We start from the raw sequence: 21,750 nt of genomic DNA on the forward strand, positions 1-21,750 counted from the left end.
GGATTTCTGGAGTTTGTTTTTACGACGAGGCGTTCTGCCATGTAAAGGCAGCATTTTCGCTTCAAATTCCTTTTTCTTTTGTTTTTGCCTTGGTGGCCCAGGAAATTGCTGCCATCGATAGCTAAGCCCGATCCTGTTGTCCTTTGTCCTCTCCCACTCAGAATCGGAGACGACACTTTGGCAATTTATTTCCATTCCTTGGCTGCGATTTGCATAAGCGCCAGTCAGACGCAGGCTCATTTCCATGCTCCTTTTTCTTCCTTGGATGCTGGATGGAAAGTGGATTGTGGATTCGGGAATCTGGATTCCCAGACCAACCATGAAGATGACACGCAAAGCAGAGACCCAAAGAAAGTCAGCCCAGAGGACCAGATTAAGACAAATACAAATCAGTGCATAATTTTTCTATTAAACAATTTCGAGGGGGCGGCTTGGGAGATGAACGTGGCCGTCGAAGTGGACGTGGACCACCTGGCTCTAAATTCAAAGTTCTGGCCTCTGACTCTGCCGGGTCACGTGCCAGCCATCTATATGCAGGGACCTCTGGCAGGGACAATCCGGACACGTCCGGAGCTCGACTTTTCAATTTTGGCGCAGTTTATATTCAATTTCTGGCGCTTTAATTTCGATGCCCACTCTGATGTGGCTTAGATCGCATGCTGGTGGAGCTGGAAGGTGGGTATCCCTTTCCGCACAATGCAAATTGGTGCTGAGAGCGCGAAAGTCGCGAGTCGCGAATCGCGACAATAAAAAACAAACCAACACCGATTGAAATGAAATACACGACAGAAATTAAATGGATACGTGGGACACACATTGCCGTTGCCTTTGGCTGTAGCTGTGGCTCTGCTGTCTACTGTCTGATTTTTTTTATATTGTGTGTCATACATATTCAATAACAGACAAAATGCAAATTTGCAAATGTCGAAAATGGAAAGTGATGGCAGAAACGGAAAACAAAAGCAACAAACAACCGACTGGGGGGACCTGGGACCTGGGCCTGGGAGAGAGTGAAAACATAACTTTTCATTTCCAGAAGCATCAGTATTCATATGCCCATGCTGAGATACACTCGTATATTTCATCTACACGTGTTCTACTGGGCTTTGAACATGGTTAGAATTTAAAGTCAATCGGTATACCATACATTTAAATACCGTGTCTAAGATTGTGCCCACAACCCACTGAGATAAAGCACTGCTCTTCCAAGAAACACTTATATAAGCTGCAGCTGCTCAGGTGATGACTTATATCAGGCACTTTCCTGGTGATCCAACGGAAACCATGGCCGAGGCAGATACCTGAGAAAACACAAACATGGGAGCCTCGGAGAAACGTGAACTCTCCACCTGAGAACGATCGTTCAGCGTTCAATATCAAATAAATTTGGAGCCATTGCATATTCATAGCTCTGCACGAAACAATACGAAAATTGCCGTACAATTTGATTTGTGGCCAGGCACTGGATGGCTAACCGGCGATGATATCAAGTATCAAGTGCTGGCCATAAACAACTTGACCTTGTGCACGTAGCAGTAGTGCCAGAGACCAGCAGTCTTATTCCCCCGGAGCAGGCTGACACGAAAGCCAGGCCATAGCTATAGCCAAAGTCGGACTCTAAGCCCAATGCTCATCGATTACCAATTCACGTTCACACGTTCGGCGGGGCTCGTCGCTGGCTGGCTGGTCGCTTTTTGAAAAAGTCAGCGGTGGAAATCCGCCTTGGTCATGCTCATAAATGTGGCTAATTTTCAGCGAAGCTCTCTGTCACAATGGAGGCGATTGGCGATGCTTCTAAAACACCTTGCCCCGGGCACGTTGCCTGGCTGTTAGCTGGCTGTTAGCTGTTGGCCGTGTTAGCTGTGTTAGCTGATTGAAATGCTGGGCTGGCTGACTTTCGGATTGCTTTCGTTCGTTTCGAAAATTGTTCCAAAGTCGTGATTCAGCCAAAGTTTCTTTTTTTTTTTTGGCCAAGTTGAACTCTTTTTTTTGTTGGCCCTGGCCCGCCGATAACCTGCCGAATTCTGCACTAACTTTAAGTATTTTCGGCACGCAACTGGCCCATTACCCATTATCCATTTCGACGACCCTTTCCATTTACCCGCTCCATTTATTGCAATTAGTTTTTGATTATTTGTGGAGCTGTCGAAATTGGTCTGGTGCTTCGTCTGTAATGATGATGAAGTCGCCTAAAGAGTCCCATGAGCGGGAAATGAATGGCATTCGATCACCACCTGGACAAGGTATCGGTATCATAATGGTGAATCGATGAAATATTAAATCAATTTCCATAACGATGATGGAGTGTATTGCGGAATCAGAGGGCCATTGCAACTAATTCATCTGAACTGATAACTGATATCTGGCGTCGAATCGAATCAACTGAAATTGGATCATTTTTCGGAGTGAAACACATGGCGTGCCAATTACTTTGGTCATAACTCTAGCCCCCGGCTCAAAATTCACATTTAGGCGGGATATGGTTCTTGTTTCCCAGTTTCCTGTCCCTCTACCCTCGACCCTGCTAATGTGCAAACGAACTCAATTACGCAGATAAAATACAGGGCCTGTGCCAGTGCCAGTACCAGCCAGCAACAAGCAAAAAAGCCATAAAAATGCGCATAAAGCGCAAAACTGATTGAGAGTTGTATGGATACCCCCAGTCGTACTCATGTGCGGCCACATGTATCTGGCAGATAGGACGGCGAGTATCTCGCACTGAGAGCTAAGGGACATCACGCCACAGCGCATTAAAGGAAATTGACGCGGAAACGAAGCGAATAAAAACTACCCGAGCTGGCCACAACACAACAGTCTCGGGTGGTATGTGGGGATGGGTCTTTTTCGGTCTGAGCGATGTCCAACAAGCAATTTCCAGCTATCAACACACACACACACTCGCCCCGATAACACACACTCCCCCTCATCCCGGCCCGGTCTTCCGCAGAAAGTGCTTACTTCATTACGCATAATTTCCTGGGCCTGCGTTCGCAACATTTTCATTTCCATGCTGCCTTTTTTTTTCGCCAACCCGAGAATGACACGGAAAACTGGCGCCCTAGGGGTGGTTCGTCTTATCGAGGGCCTGCCAAATGAACTATGGGCTCTGGCCCTGAGACATGAGATTCTGAGGGTGTCCGGCACACACAGAAAAATATTTCGAGGCTTCTACAGTTTAAAGCCTGTGAGGGGACGGGGTATCTGGCTTGCGAAGACCCGATTGACAAACGTTTTTCTTGGTGCATGTCCAGTGCTAGCCACTGTTTCTTTCCGTTTTTATGTGTTCGGCTGGGCAGAATTATATGCTGATTGCAGTTTGCCGATAAGCGGAACGAAACCAAACGAAATTATGACCATGCGGGCTGTATCTCTATCTCTATGCCGCTTCAGTTTCAGAACCGAAGGGAACCTGCGAGGAAAATGGCGACTAACCGCAGCTGTGCGAGATTTGCAAAACTTGCATTGTAAAATGCAAAAATTGCATCCACTCGGGAAATGGTAGAGCCGGGAGATGGGCAAAGGGGATCTGCGTGTGAAAAGTCGACGCAAGTGTGCGTTTAATAGCTCTGCGGCTCCTGCTTGTTGGAGAAGGGTCTCCCCAGGGGGGTCTTGGAGGAAAGATACTCGAAAGGGGTAGTCTCATCTTGGCTCTTTAACTTGCAAAGTACACAAAACAGACATACAGACACAGATACAGACACACACACACACCATACCAGACCAGCCACCATCATGCAGATGAAGCGTTTAGCTCAGCTGGAGAAAGTTTTCTCTATGTCTTGGCTTTTGTGGCCAAGAGATGAGAGTTGCGCTGTTTCACTTCCACTTGCCTATCGCTGCTTGTTTTGTATCTTTTCAGTTGTAATTTTGTTGCTTTTGTTGCTTTTTTGTATTTTTGCCCATCGCCCTCGTCTTTTGTTTTTCAGCTGTTTGGCTACGCTCTTAGTTATTATAGCAAATTATTTGTTTTGACTTTTAGTCGCTTGTTGGAGTTGTAGTTGCTGCTGCCACTGCCGCTGATGGTTATGTTGGTGCTGCCGTTTTCCCAGCTGCTTCAAATTACCGCCTTTGTCTCGTGCGGTTCCAACGGTTCCCATTTCTCATATTTACAATGCGGCTGTGGCGGTGATTTTTCAGCTTCTCTCCATTAGTTTGGCTTATGAAAGTGCCCGTGCTCTCTAATTACAAACCCCCGACCCTAGAAGCCCTGTCCTGCCCTGCCCTCTAAGTTGAAGACATTTATAGTTATCACTGGCAACGAATTTTCAACCCTACCCTACCATTTTTGTTTCTGCACAAATATCACGCATACGCCACGTGGGAGGCCAAGACAAATTGTAAGTCTCTGTTTGCCCTTGTCCTTGCTGAGCTGTGTGTGTGTGTGTGCCTTAGTAATTATGAGAAACGTACACGAACAGAAGTAACATAAATTATGCATTTTATTTGCTCAAGTGCCGGGGACACAAAAAGGATGCCAAAGGATACAATACCCAGCAGCCACACGCGCATTTGTTAAATGTTTTAATTAATTTACGAAACTCGCTGCTCGACTTTAAGTTGCCAAAGCCAAAGCCAAAAACAACAATATTACCAGCAGCAAGCTGTGTAACTGTTTTCGTTACGCAGTGTGTGCTGCTTTTGCGACTCACTGTGTGGGGCAAGCAGATTTGCAGACAACGAACAAATAAGCTTTGGCAACAACTTTGACGGCAACAACATCGCACCGCGAACGGCCACGAAACTGCAAAACTCATTGCACTTTAAATTGAAATCAGTGCGAGATACAAGAGGTCGTCCCGGCATGCCCCTCACTTTCTGGATCCTGGGAGAGCGGAAAGTTGATTTTCCTTTTTTTTTTTTGGCTGCCCTTTTTTTAGAGCGCGCATTTTGCGGTTGACAGTTGACACAGTGCAGTGGCAGTGGCAATGGCAGGAGTTGTATCTGCAACAGGAAATTTGGCAGAGGGGGCAGGCAGGGCAGCTCCCCCGTGCTTGTCTGGCAATTGGTTTTTGGGGTAAATGCCACCCTTTTTAAGCTAAAATGCTGCCATTAAACGAACCGCTGCCGGAATATTGGTTTTAAATATTTAAACGCTTGCATTTGTTGTAAAACGTTAATTGAAGGCAAACCCAGACCGAGTGGTCAGAGGGAATGCCAGATGATGTCAGGGTCTGAGGGTTTGAGGAAGTGGGAGTTTCTCCGCACACTCTATCACTATCAGCCATGGTGCATTCATAGGCAAATGGTGCCCACCTACTGCCTACTGCCCCATCATCGATCAAGAGATCTACGCAACAAAGAGCTGAGAAATCGTTAACTTTCACCTGAAAATCTGTTGGAGATAAAACTGGTTTGCCAATTATTACCTCATGGCCCAGTCCAAGTCGCAGTCGCAGTCAGAGGCCAATTATCAGCTCAAAAGCTAAATCGTAAGGAGTTCGATTTTAATGGCCGTGTTTGTCTCAACAATCTCCCAAGTGAAATGCGCCCACACTCGCCGAAATTACGGCTACAATGCGGGTCAAGTGGTCCGCTTTAAACCGATTTCAAAGCCCGTCTTTTTTTTTTTGCAAACTAAACTTAGATGAACTCCGTGGCTTTGTAGCCGTACTCTACTATATATTGTGGGGAGCTCATTCTCCGAATCAGAGCCATACACGCCCTGCTGCCAATCCCATCGAACTCAGTTCATTGCACAAGAGCCAGCTACAAAATAAAATTATAAAAGAGAGACAGGGGCGAGGGGAGCTTAGCCGTAACATAAATTATGGACTTTTGTTTAAAACCACAGCAGCCGCAAAAAAATAAATATAAACGTAGACTATATTCCAGGTGGGGAGAATCGAAAGGGAAAACCACTGACGGCGACTACCCCTTCCTGTTACTGATACCCTTGTTACAAACCGTATTCACAGTCTCGGTCTCCCAGTCCACGGAATTTGCTTATATTTTATTTATGTGCCTATTTCAAAATGATGCCCATCATGGGAATAATTGTATTGTGTTGGTATTCCGAAATTTGCATCAAACGCCGCCATTTGTTTGGCTTTTGTGTGCGAATTCTGAATCTGAATCTGAATTCACAATGAGCCACAGCTCCGAGGCATTGAGCTGTAATGGCCAGAACCGAACAAGCCAAGAAACCAAAAAAAAAACCAAGAAAAATGAAAAATGAAGAGAGGGGCCAGTTTCCCAACCCGACTGCTCAAGGCCAAGCTCATTTATGGCCGTTAAAGACTTATTAAAACAATTTGGTCACAGTTAGCAAGACTTAATTGCAGTGACACAATTACGGCCGAAAACCCCATTAGATTTGGCATTTTGCGGTTTCTGGGCCACATCCCAAACGTATCGAATCGAATGCACTCGGGTGACAATTTAATAAGCCAGTAGATTGGTCTGTATCTGGCCCTTTCGGCCAGAAACTCTCTCCATTTCAGATTCCCCGACTGTGACTCCGTCGTTGCTAACTTGTTTGCGACTATTTTGCGATATTGCTGCTGTGGCTGCTACCTCTTCTGTTGGGGCTGCTGCATTTTACCGGCTCATTTCAACTTGGCCCGAATGCATTTTCTACACAAGCCCAGACAGGGCCAAAAGAAGCAGCCGGAGCTCAAGCAGACAACCGCATTTTGGCTGGGCATGGCTATGGCTGGTCTACACTCGAAAGAATAGGTTCTAGACTAGTCTACAAAATCAGGCGAACTGAAAAGAAAAGCTTGACATTTTCTCTCTGTGCACTAAATCTTCCCCTTCTTTTTAGCCATTTTTATGCTGGAGAATGGCAACTTTTTGCTTTATTGGCTTTATTGACTTTTGGCAAGTTCTCGTCTCACTTCGCTTCGTTTGGTTTTATTTCGTTTTGTGGCCAGCTCTCAGCCTCTCAGCTTCTTCAACTGCGACAAGTTAGTTTTTTCCGAAGAGTTTCCGGGGGGCAGACAACACTCTAGGAGGGTAGGGTATGCTGGGAGTCGGCTAGCAAACTCCCTGATTGCTGGCTGTGTTTACTCGCTTATAAAAATAAATAAACCCAACACCGCCAAATCAAGTGAAAGAGAGGGAGACAGAGGTGGAGGAGCCGAGCAGGACGGCAGGAGCCGCTGGCAGTTGCCAGTTGCAAGACCATAAACTGGAAAGTTGTTTGGTCAGTTCTACGTCGGCGGTGGCAGCAGTTTAGTGTCGAGTGCTGGCTCTTGGGCTTTGATTTTCCCGAGCTGCCGGGCTGCCGGGCTGCGAATGGAAAACTTATGAAAATCACTCAATTTTCTAGAGGAAAAGTGTGTCACCTTCAGATAGATGAAGCCGAGCTTATAGAACATCTCACAGATGCGAAGATTCAGAGTCGCGGTGTTGCAGAGTTCAGCCGTCTTGCAACCCGATCGTGCCTCGCTCTCCGTTTTGGTTTCGTGTTGGATTTGCTTTGTTTTTTTTATTTTGGCGAAATCTGGTTTTATTCGGATACATCCCCTCCTTTATGCTGCCCCTTTGTATCTGTATCTGTATCCGAGTCTCTGTTTTGTTTCTGCTTCTGATTCTGTTTCTTTTCCATTTGCAAGCCAAAGTTGAATCATCGATGTCGATATCGAGCTGGCTTAGTATCTTGCAGATACTTTTGCACTTCTCCTCATGCAAATTTGTTGTATATGTTAGCTTTGATTTCGGGGTATTTGGACTTGCTCACTGGCAAACTGGTTTTTGGGAAGCTCTGTGCGAGCAGGACTCTCCTCGGTGTCGGCCAAGAGCAATCCGCCCGGGCAATTAGCGACGTAATTAATAAAAGATATTCGGCAACAGTAATGGCTCAAGTTCGAGTTCATCGGGGCTTGCGCTCCGGGCCAGGCTTACGATAACCTTAAGCCCGATCTGCAGGCACAGATACAGATTCGGATGAAGATACGGCGACTGCGAAAGTGAAAGTAGCCGAAAAAGCCAAAACTTGCACTCTCCGGGCAGCGGACCAGGCCATCTCTTTCGAATCTCGTGTTGGCCGTCTCAACTGATTTTATTGCCACTGCCGCTTTTCTTGTCTTTCTTTTAACTTGGCTTTTGTTTTCGGTTTCAGCAGAGTTTTGAAAACAAAATTAAACGCTAAGAATACCAAAAGCAACAAAAAACAGCCGAGGCAGAGGCTGGAGAGAAAAAAAAAAAATGATTACAACGATTTATACGTAGTGCGGGGCAACGTGAGTTCGGCATCACGTTTCCTTTTTATTACTCTCGGAAATTTGTTGCTGGTTTTGTTGTCATTTTTCATTTCAGGGGTTCAGTTCAGTTCAGTCCAGTGTTCGTTTGGTGTTTTTCTCGTTTGGTTATTTAATGATTTAAAGATTATACACGCTCCACCAGGCGACCCTTTACTCTCCTGCATCACCGGCATCACCGGGTCCTACCCAATCTCACTGAGCCACGAAACTTTCGCTTTTTGTTTTTTTTTTTACACCTTTCGGCCAGGCCAAGTAAAAAGGCCGAAAGCACAGCATTTGGGTTGTGTAAGAGCATGTTAATTTGGGCCGAAAGGCTGAAGGTGTTAAAATTGCAGATAATGTCTGCGGTTTGTTGTTTGAGCTCTCTCCTCCGGTTCGCACTCCGATTGAGGGATCTCTATTAAGCGACCCAATTATCCCCCGGGTTCTGTCGGGGGGCTGGAAGGCGTTTAAGCCTTCTAAGCTGGTGACTTGGGGATGGGGGTGTCATCGCACACATCGCCAGGTGTTATTAGAACACTGCCCTGCTGCACAGATATGATTAATCCAAAGACGTGCCTCATATTGCCCTGCCACGCGAAACAATTAACTTAATGGGCGCACTTGAGGCGGGGTCGAGAATTTGAAGTAGATCCCCATAAATATGCAAATCAACCCGCCCCCCCTATTGAGACAAAGAAGAGCTAATTCGGACAAAGAGGTTGGCCTGACACAGTTCGACGTTATTCAATGGGCAAACACAATTAAAACTGGGGAGCACGACTTGAGATTGCGACTTGCTCTTGACTGGAGGAACTGATGTCGCGAAAATGTCAAATGTTCACAGCGGGTGGGGGTGGGGAAGACTTTTAGGCAGGCCATTAGACAGATAGCGCGCGCATCCGTCAGATACAGCTACAGCTACATTAGCACAGATACAGATACAGCTCAGATACAAGTTCGAGTACACGCGGCATCGATTATTTGTGTTTCGGTTTTCAAAGGAAACTGGTTCTGCCAGTACCCAAGTATAGTAAAGTATCTCGGTGTCTCAGCGGGCAATAAATGCGTGGGAAATCGACTAGGCAATCCGATGTGGAATTATGGCCGGGCAGCTAGTCATCCAGTCAGCCAGTCACCAGGCCAGCGGCTAGATGTGCAATTACAGATAAGCCCAAACTCATTATAATAAAAATGAGTTATTAAAGCCACAGACACAAAGCCCCCAGAGTACCCGGTACCTAAAAACTTTTCGCCGAAACTAGCCAAGAATAATGACCCAGCTGACCGCTGGCTGAACTTTAAATTAGAGCCCCGTCTTTTGTGTTAATTTCTTGGAAGCTGTCAACGATGAGAATTAATTTTTACACCACTTGCCCGGCCTGGACCTCGTTTCCTGGTTTTCGGGATTCGAGATTCGAGGTTCGAGAGGTGGAGAATCAAATCATGCAAGAAATTTGTTACTGACATAAAAATTACCATCATTATAATGTCTGGGCCGTCTAACACGAACACGAAGCAGGAAGAGCCAGCCCCACAAAGCCAGTGTGTGGTAATAGAAAATGTCGAAAACCGACACTCGCAGAAAATGTTAAATTATTTCTTCCCTCAAGTCCCCAATCTCCAAAAACAACGCCATTCGTATGCAGAAATCTTTCAGGGATTGGATTTTCTCCAAGTGCAGTAACTGGAGACTGACAAAGGAGCTCCTGACCGGGCGGATGAGTGATCGACATGACTAGAAGCTGGGTAGGAATGTAGGAATCGCCTGAAGAACTCACCTGCGCATGATGGGCAGCGGCAACGTGAAGCGCCCGTCACTCATGAGGGGCGCTGGCAGCGTCCCGGGCAGTGGCACCGTCGAAATCACGGAGGTCAGCGCCGGTGGAGGCGGCGGCGGAGGACCACCACTGGGGGCAGCCGGTGGAGGCGGTGGTGGCACAGCCACGGGCACGGGTACTGCCACCGGAACGGGCAGAGCACTGTACGGCGGCGGGTAGTGCGGATGCAGGATGTCCGGCAACAGAGCACGCGCCAGTCCCAGGGCAGCGGGATGTGGATGAGGGTGGTGCAGATGCGGGGGCGGGTGCAGCTGTGGCTGCATGGAGGGCGGAGGTGGAGGCCGTCGTGGATGATGCGGCGGAAAGTGCTGTTGTTGCTGTTGCTGCTGCCGGCGCTCCCTTCTCTCGCGGCGACGTTGCTCGCGTGTCCGGATCTGTTGCTGCTGCTGCTGTTGCCGCTGATCCTGGGTCTCCGAGGGAGTGGCTGGACTGGGGGTCAGGTCGTCGGTTTGGCATTCGATGGAGGTGAAGGTGCGCGGGTTCACATTGATTATATTGACACTGTGGTCCGGAACTTTTGGTTCTGGACTCGGATTATTATTCAGCTTATTTTGTACACTCGCACTGAACACTTTGGTTGCTGGCACACAATTATTAATTTCCACCACACTGTTGTTGTTGTTGTTGTTGGTGGTGGGGGTTTGGGTGGTTTGGGTGGTGCTGGAGCTACTGCTATTGGGGGTGTAGCTGCAGTTGACAACACACACACCGTTGTTGTTGTTACTAACGATGCTCGTGGGCGAAGATGCCACTGAGACGCGATTACCGTTGTTAGTACCGTTAGTGTTGCCATTACCATCGTAGCCATTGCCATTGCCGTTGCCATTGCTGTTGTTGTTGTTCACTTGGATCGTTAGGCTCGGCTGTCGCTGGCAGGACTTGCTAGCTGGCAGCACAGCAACATGGCTAACGCTCTTGGCCGCCTCATCGACAACTCGATTCTCGGTAGTTGCATTAAGAAACACACTGCTGCTGCTGCTGCTGCTAGAAGCAACATTTGCTGATGTTGTTGCTGTTGCTGTTGCAGGGGCAGCTTCTGTGGCTGGCACACTCACACGCATATTGGCGTTGGCTATGTCAGATTCAAATCTGCTTTCACTCGCGCGAAATTCGGCATAGAGACGCTCGAGTTCTGCCAAACATTTGTTGGGACGCAGCACGCTGCTGCTGGTGGTGTTGCTCGACGGGTTGCTGTTGCGGTAGTGGTTGCTGCTGCTGGTGGGGTAGTTGCTGCTACACGCGCTCGATGTTCGCGCGTCGTAAGTTGCCGAGAGACTGATCGCTGAGCGTGAACTGGTATAGCTGGCGGTGGCGATGGCGATGGTGTTGCCTCCAGATGCTTCGCTAGCTGCTCCGTTCTCCACTCTCTTGCTCGCTCTTGGCTCTCTGCCGACCACGACACAGGAAACAGGTTGACTGACCTGCACTGCCACTGAGCTGGTTTCCTCGTTCAACTTTGTTGTTGCTGCAGTTTCTGCTGATGTTGCAGTTGCCGATGGTGTTGCTGTTGTTGCATCGCTTCTCTGTTCATTGATAATGCAATTCGTTGCACTAGAGTTTTCCTCGCTTTGTTGTGATCTCGCATTCGTTGCTCGGCTCCGGCTTTGGGTTTCCGTCGCCTCAGTGGTTGCTGTCTTCTCGGTGTTGTTTATTGTTGCTGGCGTGAATGAAGCGCAGTTCTACGGAAAAGAGAAAGAGACGCAAAAGTCAAGATTTAAGTTTCAAATCGTAATTAATGCTAATTGCCGGGGGGATTACCGGCTGCCTAAGCCTAAGTCGGTTTCATTTACCCGCAACCCTACTAAGCACTTTCTCGCAAAATAAAAAAAGGTGACACTCCAGTGGAGGGATTCAAGGAGGGATCCTGGGTCCCAAGCATAAATGTGCGCTTAATTGAATTAATTAAGCCAACGCATAAACATAAAACCGTCACAAGTAATTGTTGGTGTTGCTGACATCCCTGCCTGAGCTGGGCTGATAAATTCGCCGCCAAGTCCCTTCCGAAAGATGTGGGTTAAAAGCCATATACATACATATATGATGGGGTATATCCCTCGGATATACGCGGCACTTTTCCAATGTTTTGGTGTGTGCGGGTTCTAATTATGTTACGCTGTGTTACTTGCCTTAATTACGTCACAGAAATATAATGTGATTTACTGTTGGCCCTACCTCCTCCTCCTCCTCCGGGCGGAACTTATTGTTCAGTCTTGTGCACTGTGATTGCGTTGCTGTTTGGTTGCAATCACAGCAGCAACATCATCATCCGGGCTATGGAGGTGGTGGGGCACCGAAAAAGCCAAACTCATCGCCGGCTAACGGTGCTTGGTGAGGAAAAGCGAGCTGGCAACTTCATTACTTCTTGCCCATAAACCTCTCGTCATGAGCCAGTCATCAAAGCTACGCACCACATAAGTGGGGGGATGCACATACATACATCCGAGGAGGAGCTGTGGGAGCCACCATATGGGCAATAACTTGGTCTGAGCCATTTGTCAGTGCTGCCTAAAGTCGGCCAGCCATGAAGGGTTTGACATTGGTAACAGATTAGAGTCCCAAAAACCCAGAGATGATAGAAGACTTCAAGAACCAGTCTGATATGAATTCTTCTAAACAAAAAATACCACTAATATCTTCCTATTCCTTTCTTTGCATTAATAAAAGGTATTGACTTTAATCTCGATTGATATGGCTGCGGTTGTTTTGATGGAATATTTTGTTTTTTAAATGCAAATTGGTGTTTTTGTTTCCCCATATAACAGCCCATTGTTATTACACTTATATATGTTATATCCCCCCTATTCGCTTTGTCATTTTTGTGCGGTCAATTTTCCGTTTCGCTGACGCCACATAAACAAATTATAAAGTGCGCACTGACAACACGGCGGCATGCGAGCCCCTATGCGAGTACTTTATGCCCATACTTTGATGCATATGAATATAAAATTTAATATGTGGAAACAGACCACGCCCCCTCAGCCCACAGTCCCTGCCCTTTAGAGTTCCAGTGTTCGATACTGATAGGCAACATATGGCGCTTATCTGTAAGGGATGCTAGCGAGGCACTTAAGGGCCTAAGTGAAGCATTAGCCCTTATCGGGGTTACAATAGAATGGCGGGAGTTGGGAGGGAGAGTACCCTGACGGAGTACGGAGTACGAGGCTGTCAATGGGCCCGATAAGGCGACAGTTCGACTTGGCGCTCCCATTTCGCGCCCGAGTCCCGCAATTTCCCATTGACGGCGCCAAGCAGTTTGTGTTGAACCCTTGACATCAATTTTGATGGTGCTCCATTAAGCAACTGAATATGTGTGACCCTGGGTGGGGGTTTATGGTGCGAGGTCTCTTGCCAGGAATGGGAAAGGTAATCGCTATGCTTCCTAGTCTCCAAACTCACCTGCGATATGTAGTCATCCGTAAAGGAGCGCTTTAGACCCAGTCCAGCGGGAACTTTAGCCGTTAGTGGAGCAGCCTGGGATCCTACTATCTCCTGCCCATCCTCTTTTGGATCCTTTCCTGCAGCGGCGGCTGCTGTTTTTTTCGTTGGCGATCGTAGCGATCTATCACATGGTTCGAGGACCGCTCCCACGCCGGCTTTGAGGAGCAGGGAGGTGGGCGGAGCCGGCGAAGCACCTTTGGCGTCCGAGGTGGAGGAATACAATGAGTCGTAAGAGGGTGGCTCCTTGATTGGGGCGGCAGACGAGGAGCACCACTGGGTGAGAGAGTGGCCGGGAGGACTACCCAGATAGGCGGGGAACGAGTATCGGTTCCGCCTGCCGCTATTACTGGACCATCCGCTCTTTCCGAGATGATCAAAGTCGGAAATGGCTGCATCGAAGGCGCTCAAACTGAACAGAGGAAACGAAGGCACGGGGGGCAGAAGCAGGGCATTGGATCCGCTGTCCAGGACCTGTCGGTGGTGGGCAAAGGTGAGGGGAAGGTGGGGGTGCTGCGATCGGCTTAACGCCGAGGCTTCATAGCTGCTGTGCGATTTGCGAAGCTGCCGGTTGAGTCGTTCGTCGTCGTCTTCCTCCTCGGCCTCCTCCTCCGAGGAGCTAGGAACTGGCGTGCGCTCGTAAGGAGTCCATAGCATCGAGGAGAGAGCCTCCTCAACATCAGGTGGCCTCTGGTGGGTGCGATGCGTGGAGGTGCCCGATCCACTCCCAGTTCCTCCTGATCCCTGCCCATGGCTGGGTGTGTTGCGTTCAGAAAAGGACATCCTTGGGTGATCAGGAGCCTCATCGCTTAGCCGTAATTCACTTCAAAAGCCTGGAAAGATAATGAAGTTAAGATTAGAACGATTCTTGGGTAGATAGGGGTAGCTATGATATCTAAAATGTTTGAAAAGAGATGTGGTGTTGAAGGAAGGCTAAATCTATCAGTTTTGATGCAGAATATCAGGCTTATCGATCTGAAAATCGATCTAGAAAAATATTGGCCAAGATAGGGACATCTGAAGTGGCTGTTTATGGGAACTACGGACATTATAAAGAATTCTTAAAGGATAAAGTTGAAGACAAAATTTAATAAGGAATTAATAGTTTTATTTGTAAGGAAATAAATATTCAAAAGTTTTAAATGAAAACCTACCAGAAACATAAACGTTTCTGAGATGGCTTATATTTCTGTTGCCAAATTTAAATATTAAATCAAACCTAAATAATTGATTCAATTTCATTTGCCAAATAAAAATGGTATATTGCTGTTACCATAAATAATAGATTTATATTTTAGTATATTTCCCCTCCTCACACACTCGCCTCTCTCCACAAAACCTTTTAAATAAACCATGTTCCAACTTTTGGATTTATTCCTCATCGAAAAATAAAACCCCCGATACCGGCATGTTGAATTGGAATTGTGAAAGGGGAAATGGGAAATGGAAAACTTTTAACTAAGCAAATGGCTGACAAATTAAACGCTTACAATGCCCCAATTCCGAAAGGCAAAAACTTTTTAGCCCGGCCTCCTCCAATTTGATAAATTGCGATTAAAGCATTTGAATTTTTTGAGGGGCGCTCTAAGTGAATATGCCCGTTGGCGTCGGAATCAGAGGCACGGAAGGAGTGGAAAAACCTAAAATGGAAAACCCCAAAACGAAATAAGCCAGCAGACATGAAAAACAAGCATCCGTTTTGTGGAAAATATATGCAGAAAAGTTTGCGATGCAAAGTTTTTGGCAGCCTTGCGTCCTGTCTCTCCCCCCAAGGAGTCAGGGAGAACTTTGCCGCAGAGGGAGGAAATCGGGAAAGCACACACCCTAGGCCGCCAGTGTGTGAGTGGTCGAGTGTGTGTGCGTGTGTAGGCCGAGCCAAGTTTAAAACTGGATTCGAGTGGAAGTGAAAAGGAATGGCCTAACTGCCATCGGACTAAATGGGAGACATTGAAACGGAAATGGCTGGCCAACTGCATGAATGACACTGAAAAAAATGCGACAATAAAACTTAAAAAAAGTGCATTAGAAACAAAACCCTTCCCCATGGCACACCAATTTTCTTCGAGTGCATTGGCCGAGTTAAAGGCGCTTCAAGTCGCCTTCCCAGCTTGGGGTGGCAGTTTTATGTGTTGCATATCCCGAGGGACTGTTCTAATTTTTTTTCACTCGCAGGCCCTTGTACCGCCCTTGGTCCTCTCCAATCTTCTTTGGGTCTTCTTTCAGTCAGGGTTTTGTGTGTGTTTGCGGGCTTCCACCATTGAATTGCTTTCTTTCGGCCATTCTTTCTCTCGGTTTTTTTATTTTTTTTGAGTCACTGTGTTATGCTTAAATAAAGATTTGTGTTAGTGTGTTTTATTGTTGTTGTTGGCATTGTTTGATGGCGTTGTTATTGTTGTTGGCTGCGCACTTTCCTTGTGTTTGTTTGGCAAGTTTATGTGCCTGGCAGAGCGGCCTTCATTGTTATCCTTCTCAATGGTCGCCATTTCATTGTTGTGTCGAAGGAAGAGGAAGAACCGCCATCACACACACTCACACATACACACTCAGGCATTCAGCCTGAATTAATATGTGTGTGCAACAATTGAGAGCGGGCCGAGCCGAGCCGTCCTGGCTGTGTGAGTTTAATATGCATGTTACCTACTTTTGTGAGCTTTTAATTAACAACAAGTTGGCGCTGCGCCTTGCACAACAAACAAAGAAACAAAGAGTACCAGCCAGCAGCCTTGGGGAGAAGGGGGCGGCACAGAAGAAAGCCTTGAAATCTCAAAGGCCTTTGTAGGGATTTTGCAAGTGTGGCTTTCGGCTCGTTAAATATATGCACGTTGGCCTTAATATTTGGCTTCAGTGTGGCATTTGCAGCTTAAATTGCAATCGAAACGGGGGAATTTCAGGAGCTCTCTTTGAGAGCTAATGAGGCCTGATAAATGATTCAAATTGTATGGGGCAGGAAAATAAATTCTTCGAAAATAGCCACAAAGAAAATAAATAAACAAAAGTTTACGCGAAAAACGAAAATCGACAGAACTTTGCGTCACGAAATGGCCAGAATTTTGTACAGCTCCACTCAATAGAATTATTTGCATAAGTTGGCTGGCATATTTTTTATTTTTATTTCTTCTATTTGCCATTTTTATTTGACTAGACGTGCGTCAGTCAATCATGCCCCAAAGAGAAACTTTTCCCGCTGGGGAGTTTTCCTTCCAGAAGCCAGAAAAAGAAAACGGAGGGGGCGTCCGGGATGGGGGAGGCTGAGACTGAGGGGTGGCAAAAATATAAAACTCCAAAGAACCGTTGCCATCGACAACCGAGCACAGGGCCAAATTGCTGCCAGTATGTTTGTAATGCAAACAAACTTTATCTAATTAAAGGAACACGTGTTACACAACGAGGACACACCGCCTCCGTCACTGCTTCGTCTAGGGAGCATCTTCATCTTCATCTTCGTGATCGACACGGACCTCTACACCCCCTTGTTCTATACACAGTGGTACATACATATATTCTTGGGACTCTGGCAGATGCCTCACATTGATGACGAGGCACTCGAAATGCTTTTGATGTCTCACTTTGCATTCGCCGATTCGACAGCTTCTAGCATGCGAGCATGTCTCTATGAGAGGTCCTATCCTTGTGCCAGTATGAGGAGGGAGAGGGCGATGTGCGTGTGTGTGCGTAACTTCCGTTTCCTGTAGCGCCCAGGACTGAGGCCTCCCTGTTCTGGGTGACTGGAATGCGTCTACGACTGCCTGCCTATCGAGTGCCTTTTGAGTTGTTTGTCAATATGTAGACCATTATTCAATCAATATATTGACACACATTTCATTTCCTCTCGGCCTCCTCGTCGAGTGCCTCAGCCCCGCCGCCCATAATCCGGCCAAGTGCTAATCGCAAACAAAGTAGTTTTTGCTTGAGTTCCATTTCAATTTCTTTTGACGTCTCACCCACCCACTCATTTTGGCCCATTTTTATGGCTCGTGGCTGTTTGGTTTGGTTTTCTTCGCCTTCGCCGTCGCCTGTGCCTCCACATAGCCTTTTCTTTTCTGTTCCGATTCGATACGATTCGATTCGATTCGATTGATCCCTTCGTCAGTTTTACGTACTTTGACACACTTCCAAGACTCCGTGATGCCTTTGCCCACGGGGACTTACATTTCCGCTTAACTATTGTGCGGGAAGGGGCCTGGGGGATATGCTTCTTAAATTGAATTTGAAGCCGGAGACCATGCTTCGTGTTATTTGCACACCGACCGATATTCCTCCTAGTTCGCTGGCCCCATTTTTAATTTAATTCTGCGCCTCTTGCTTTGGCACTTAAAAAGTTTTCCGCAGAGCCCGAAAATAGGCAACGAATCCCGACCCGCATCCAAAACAGGAAACATCACTACTCTCGACACTGAGGGAAAATAATGATAGCCTTCGTACTTAAATCTCAGGATCCTAAGGGAAGATTTAAAAGTTACTTAGAATACCACGTCCTTTAAATTGTGCTCTGCCTTGTATTTAGATTTTGGCAGCCAACCTATTCAGCTGAACACAATAATAGGAAGAGGGAAACTTCATTACTATCCTAGTTCCCCTTTGAGCATATTTTTTTCCCACTGCCACTGGAAATCGAAATACAAAAACGAATGCGATCGAGTTGCTAAATCACTTAAGCCATTCAAGTTTCGTTTCGATTCGGAAGCGAGACGTGGAACAGGAAAATTGTGATAGAGAGATTACTATTGTAGTAGAGGGATTTGCTAAGACTGACTGGAGCTGGAGCAGATTGTAAAGAATTGACTTCTGGTCCAGGGCCCAGTAATCTGCATGGAGCTGGATTTTTTTGAGTTTCTCGGCCTCCGCCTACCCCCGGGCGAGATGAATTCCAGACCCGTGCCCTGCATAATTAAGACTGGCAAGTGCAGTATTCAATTTAAGTTTCTCGGACTTTTAGTCAGGGCTTCAATTAACCAACTATAAACAAGCTGCTAACTTGGCCAAGAGCAGCGTGGCCAAAGCTCGAAAACAGCTAAGTGCTGCAGGTGTTCTCCCCCCATCCACCTCCGCCTCCCCTTTCCTCTCCGCACCACTGACAACAACACAACAGCAACTTACCATGCAGTTCGTTTGCTTTGGAGCCTTAAAGCTGCTTTGACTGGCGGCTGCTCTTCAAAGTTTCAAGGCTTTGGCCAAGTTTTTTGTCCTTTCCTTGTGGCGCCGCAGGACGATTGCAGGACGCTGCAAGAGTGGTGGCCTGGGAGCGGGGCTGGTGCCGACCCGCCCTAATGCGCTTAATTATGCTAAAAGCAGGCAGCAACTTTCCAGCTACAGAGTAATGAATATTTACACCTGCCCGGATGCAAATGTGGCGCCAATGTCAAAGCCATCAAGTCCGGGCCACCGACGGGCAAACAACTCGAAAACCACTTGTCGTCCCGATTTATATCCTTGGGTATTGTATCCTTTTTATCGGGATATGCCACTAATCATTGGAGTATGGACTATTTGAATTATAATGGTGCTCCGTTTAGCCTGCGGAACTCGCGGAAAAACTTTCGTTTCTTGGCCAATAAAGAGGTGCCAATCCCGGATAACACGAGCTCTTCCCAAGCTGCTCCGGCGGTAAACGCGAACGAACTGACTGGCTCAGAAACCGAACAATGGCTTTTGAATGCCTCTGGAAAACCCAACACGGGCTCTCCTTTGGTGAGTCTGCGCACCGGAGTGGCGTCTCTCGTAATCTGCACGTGCATGTGGCTTCCAGGAAACCCCTCCACCATCCCCCTCTTGCTCCATCCCCCAGCAATGTGTGTGGAAAATGTTTGTTTACATTTGGCAGAACAACAAGCGGGGACAGGGCAGACATCAATTGGCCGTTGCCTACTTTTGGGCTCTGAAATATGACTTCTGCAATCGAAGAGGAAACTGCAATTGCAACGCCCAGAGGCAGGACATGCAACAAGCTGTTCCGGAAGCATAAGCAGCCAAGGCTGAGTCAGAGCCATAGCCAGAGCCGGAGGCTGAAATCCTGACTAAAACCGATTCCCGGCACTTGGGCATTACCCCTAATGAACTAGCTGATGGGCAAACTTTTTTAATTATCATTAATGAACACGAACAGTGCACAATCATTGGCCAAGTTGCGTCCTGCAATTATTTTAATGTTCGATGAGGTCGATGGTGCAGCATCAGCAGCAGGGGCAAAATACCAGAAGCCGTCATAGCCAATGATTTATTACCACCCCATGGCCAAGTTTGTGGAGTGTGTGAAGGTTTGGCTCCCACTGGCAATTAGATAGCTCCACAAAAGCGGCGAAAGTCAATGGGGGCAGGAGGAGCAGATCCTGGTTAGTTGTGGGCCAAGGGGGAGTCCATGAAACAGCGTTTATGTTTAATGCGTTATAATGGCCGTTGTAAGTGTACATAAGTTGATATAAAAGTTTTATGGCCCGGGCGTGAGCAGCCTCCGGGATCCGCATCCGCATTCTCACTGTCTCCGGCGCCGGGTCCAACTTCGGCTCCGGCTTCTGGTACCACAGTGTTGTGGCGCCTCGAAAGTAAACAAATCGATGTCCATTCCCCAAAGTTATCGCACAAATGAAATTTAGATTTAATTCAACTCTCAACACTCTCCGGTTGGTCAGAAATGAATTATTGACTTTCAAATTGAATTCGATTTTGTGGATAGAAACACAAAATTTATGCCGCAAAGATGCCGTATTTTTGAGGTTCCACGATCGAGATCGAGCCCCCAATAAATTATTGTTCTCGGACCCATTTATTGAATTACTTTGATATTGCCAGCCATAAATTATGCATGTTCAACAATTTTCCATAATTTATGCTAGCTTCAAAACAATTTAGACCCCTTCCCCACCCAATTCAATGGAAATGATTTCAATAGAAAAACCTTATCCGGGGAGGGGGAGGGGCGGCCAAACAACAACACGCATGAATACCTCCCCGAGAGCACGCACACTGCCGCACTTTGGGCCAAAAGCCCACGCACATGGCCACACGTGTACGTGTCCGTGTCCATGTGTTTAGACTGATATCCCGCCGTATCTATAACTGTCTCACAATTGCAGCGCACTTGCGGCAGGGAGACCGATAAAAGAATAAACAAGACGCCTGGTGGGGGGTGGACAAAACGAATTTTGGATACCCTCATATGGTATGTTCTATGGAAGGGTTCTCTATGTTATATTCCCTCCTTCTGTAGAATTAGTACAGCTAGCCACGCAAAGATATAATCGCAGTTGCGTTTCCACCCTGTCCTTGCAAAGGCCGAAGGACCCAGACCCAGAATCCAGACCCCATTTATGACATATGCGCAGGTCGCAGGGCAGTAGGGGAGCAAAACTGCCTGCAGCCAAACGCATCGCCCAACCCCTTTCGCCAGGCAGCCCCCCCCTTTAACCAGCGGCAGTGGCAAAAAATCTTCGGTTTAAGCGATTTCGCCAGCTCGGGGCAGAGTTATTCCTTTTGATGCCGCATGGAAAATGGTTCCGTATGAGTCGGAATCCTTGGGTGTCCCCTGACAAACCGTGGCAAATAGAGAGAAGGGAGAAGGACTCACTCCTCGACGTTCGGGGATGCTAGGTAACCGTAAAATAGAATGTGAATGGTGGGTGGGAAGTCAGGCGTGGGGCGTGGGTGGTGGCGTGAAAGGCAAGAATTGCAATAAAACATAAAATTGCTGACTTCAATTCGTTTGCCATTTAGGTTTCGTTTTCCCTTTTTTTTCCATGCCCATCTGGGCCATTGAGTGTGTGGGTGAGTGGGTGGGACACATATGCGTATGGCTGTGCGTGTGGCGGGAGGCGGGAGTCGTGTGGCAACCTGCCTTCGCCCCTTTATATATTTTATTAGGTTTTATTTGATTTACACTTGTTTTGTGCTGAAAGCACTTCGCCCCGAGACAGTGAGCCTGTGAGCCTGAGTGTGGGTGTGTTTTGGAGGGGAGGAAAGTCCAGAAGAAGTCTAAAAGGACGAGAAGGAGTAGAAAAAGTTCCATAAATACGAAACCCTCTGGAAAACAAGTAAATCACAGATGAGAGGATTCATAAGCATTTCTTTTTTGACGATGAAGAATTTAAAAAAGTCCTTCAAAAATTTAAAATCATAGAGGCTACCACATTTTTTAGAGATCTTCTCTCAATATTGTACATTAACATTCTTCACTCGTGTCTGTTGTTTATCTGGTACTATTTTTCCTGGCAAACTGGAGCTGGATTCCTTGCTGCCGCCGCTGCAGCTAAAGCACAATTAATTAAGCACGCACAGTGGGAGCACAAAGATTTTAATTA

The 21,750-nt window shown here is 47.1% G+C and overlaps 1 protein-coding gene across 1 annotated transcript in view; it reads right to left on the reverse strand.

The window, feature by feature from the left end:
• The window catches only part of LOC108120927 (serine-rich adhesin for platelets), a 30,572-nt gene extending 11,506 nt beyond the window's left edge, over nucleotides 1-19,066 (reverse strand). Inside the window, exons 1-3 of the mRNA XM_017234790.3 lie at nucleotides 18,557-19,066; nucleotides 13,421-14,292; nucleotides 9,965-11,703 (exon numbers count right to left, since the gene is read on the reverse strand). Of these exons, the coding sequence (XP_017090279.2) occupies nucleotides 9,965-11,703; nucleotides 13,421-14,242 (2,561 nt within the window). The 5' untranslated portion in view covers nucleotides 14,243-14,292; nucleotides 18,557-19,066. The remainder of the gene's footprint in view (nucleotides 1-9,964; nucleotides 11,704-13,420; nucleotides 14,293-18,556) is intronic.
• Nucleotides 19,067-21,750: the final 2,684 nt, after the last annotated feature.

Source organism: Drosophila bipectinata, chromosome 2R (genome assembly GCF_030179905.1).
Source record: "Drosophila bipectinata strain 14024-0381.07 chromosome 2R, DbipHiC1v2, whole genome shotgun sequence".
Taxonomy (NCBI): domain Eukaryota; kingdom Metazoa; phylum Arthropoda; class Insecta; order Diptera; family Drosophilidae; genus Drosophila; species Drosophila bipectinata.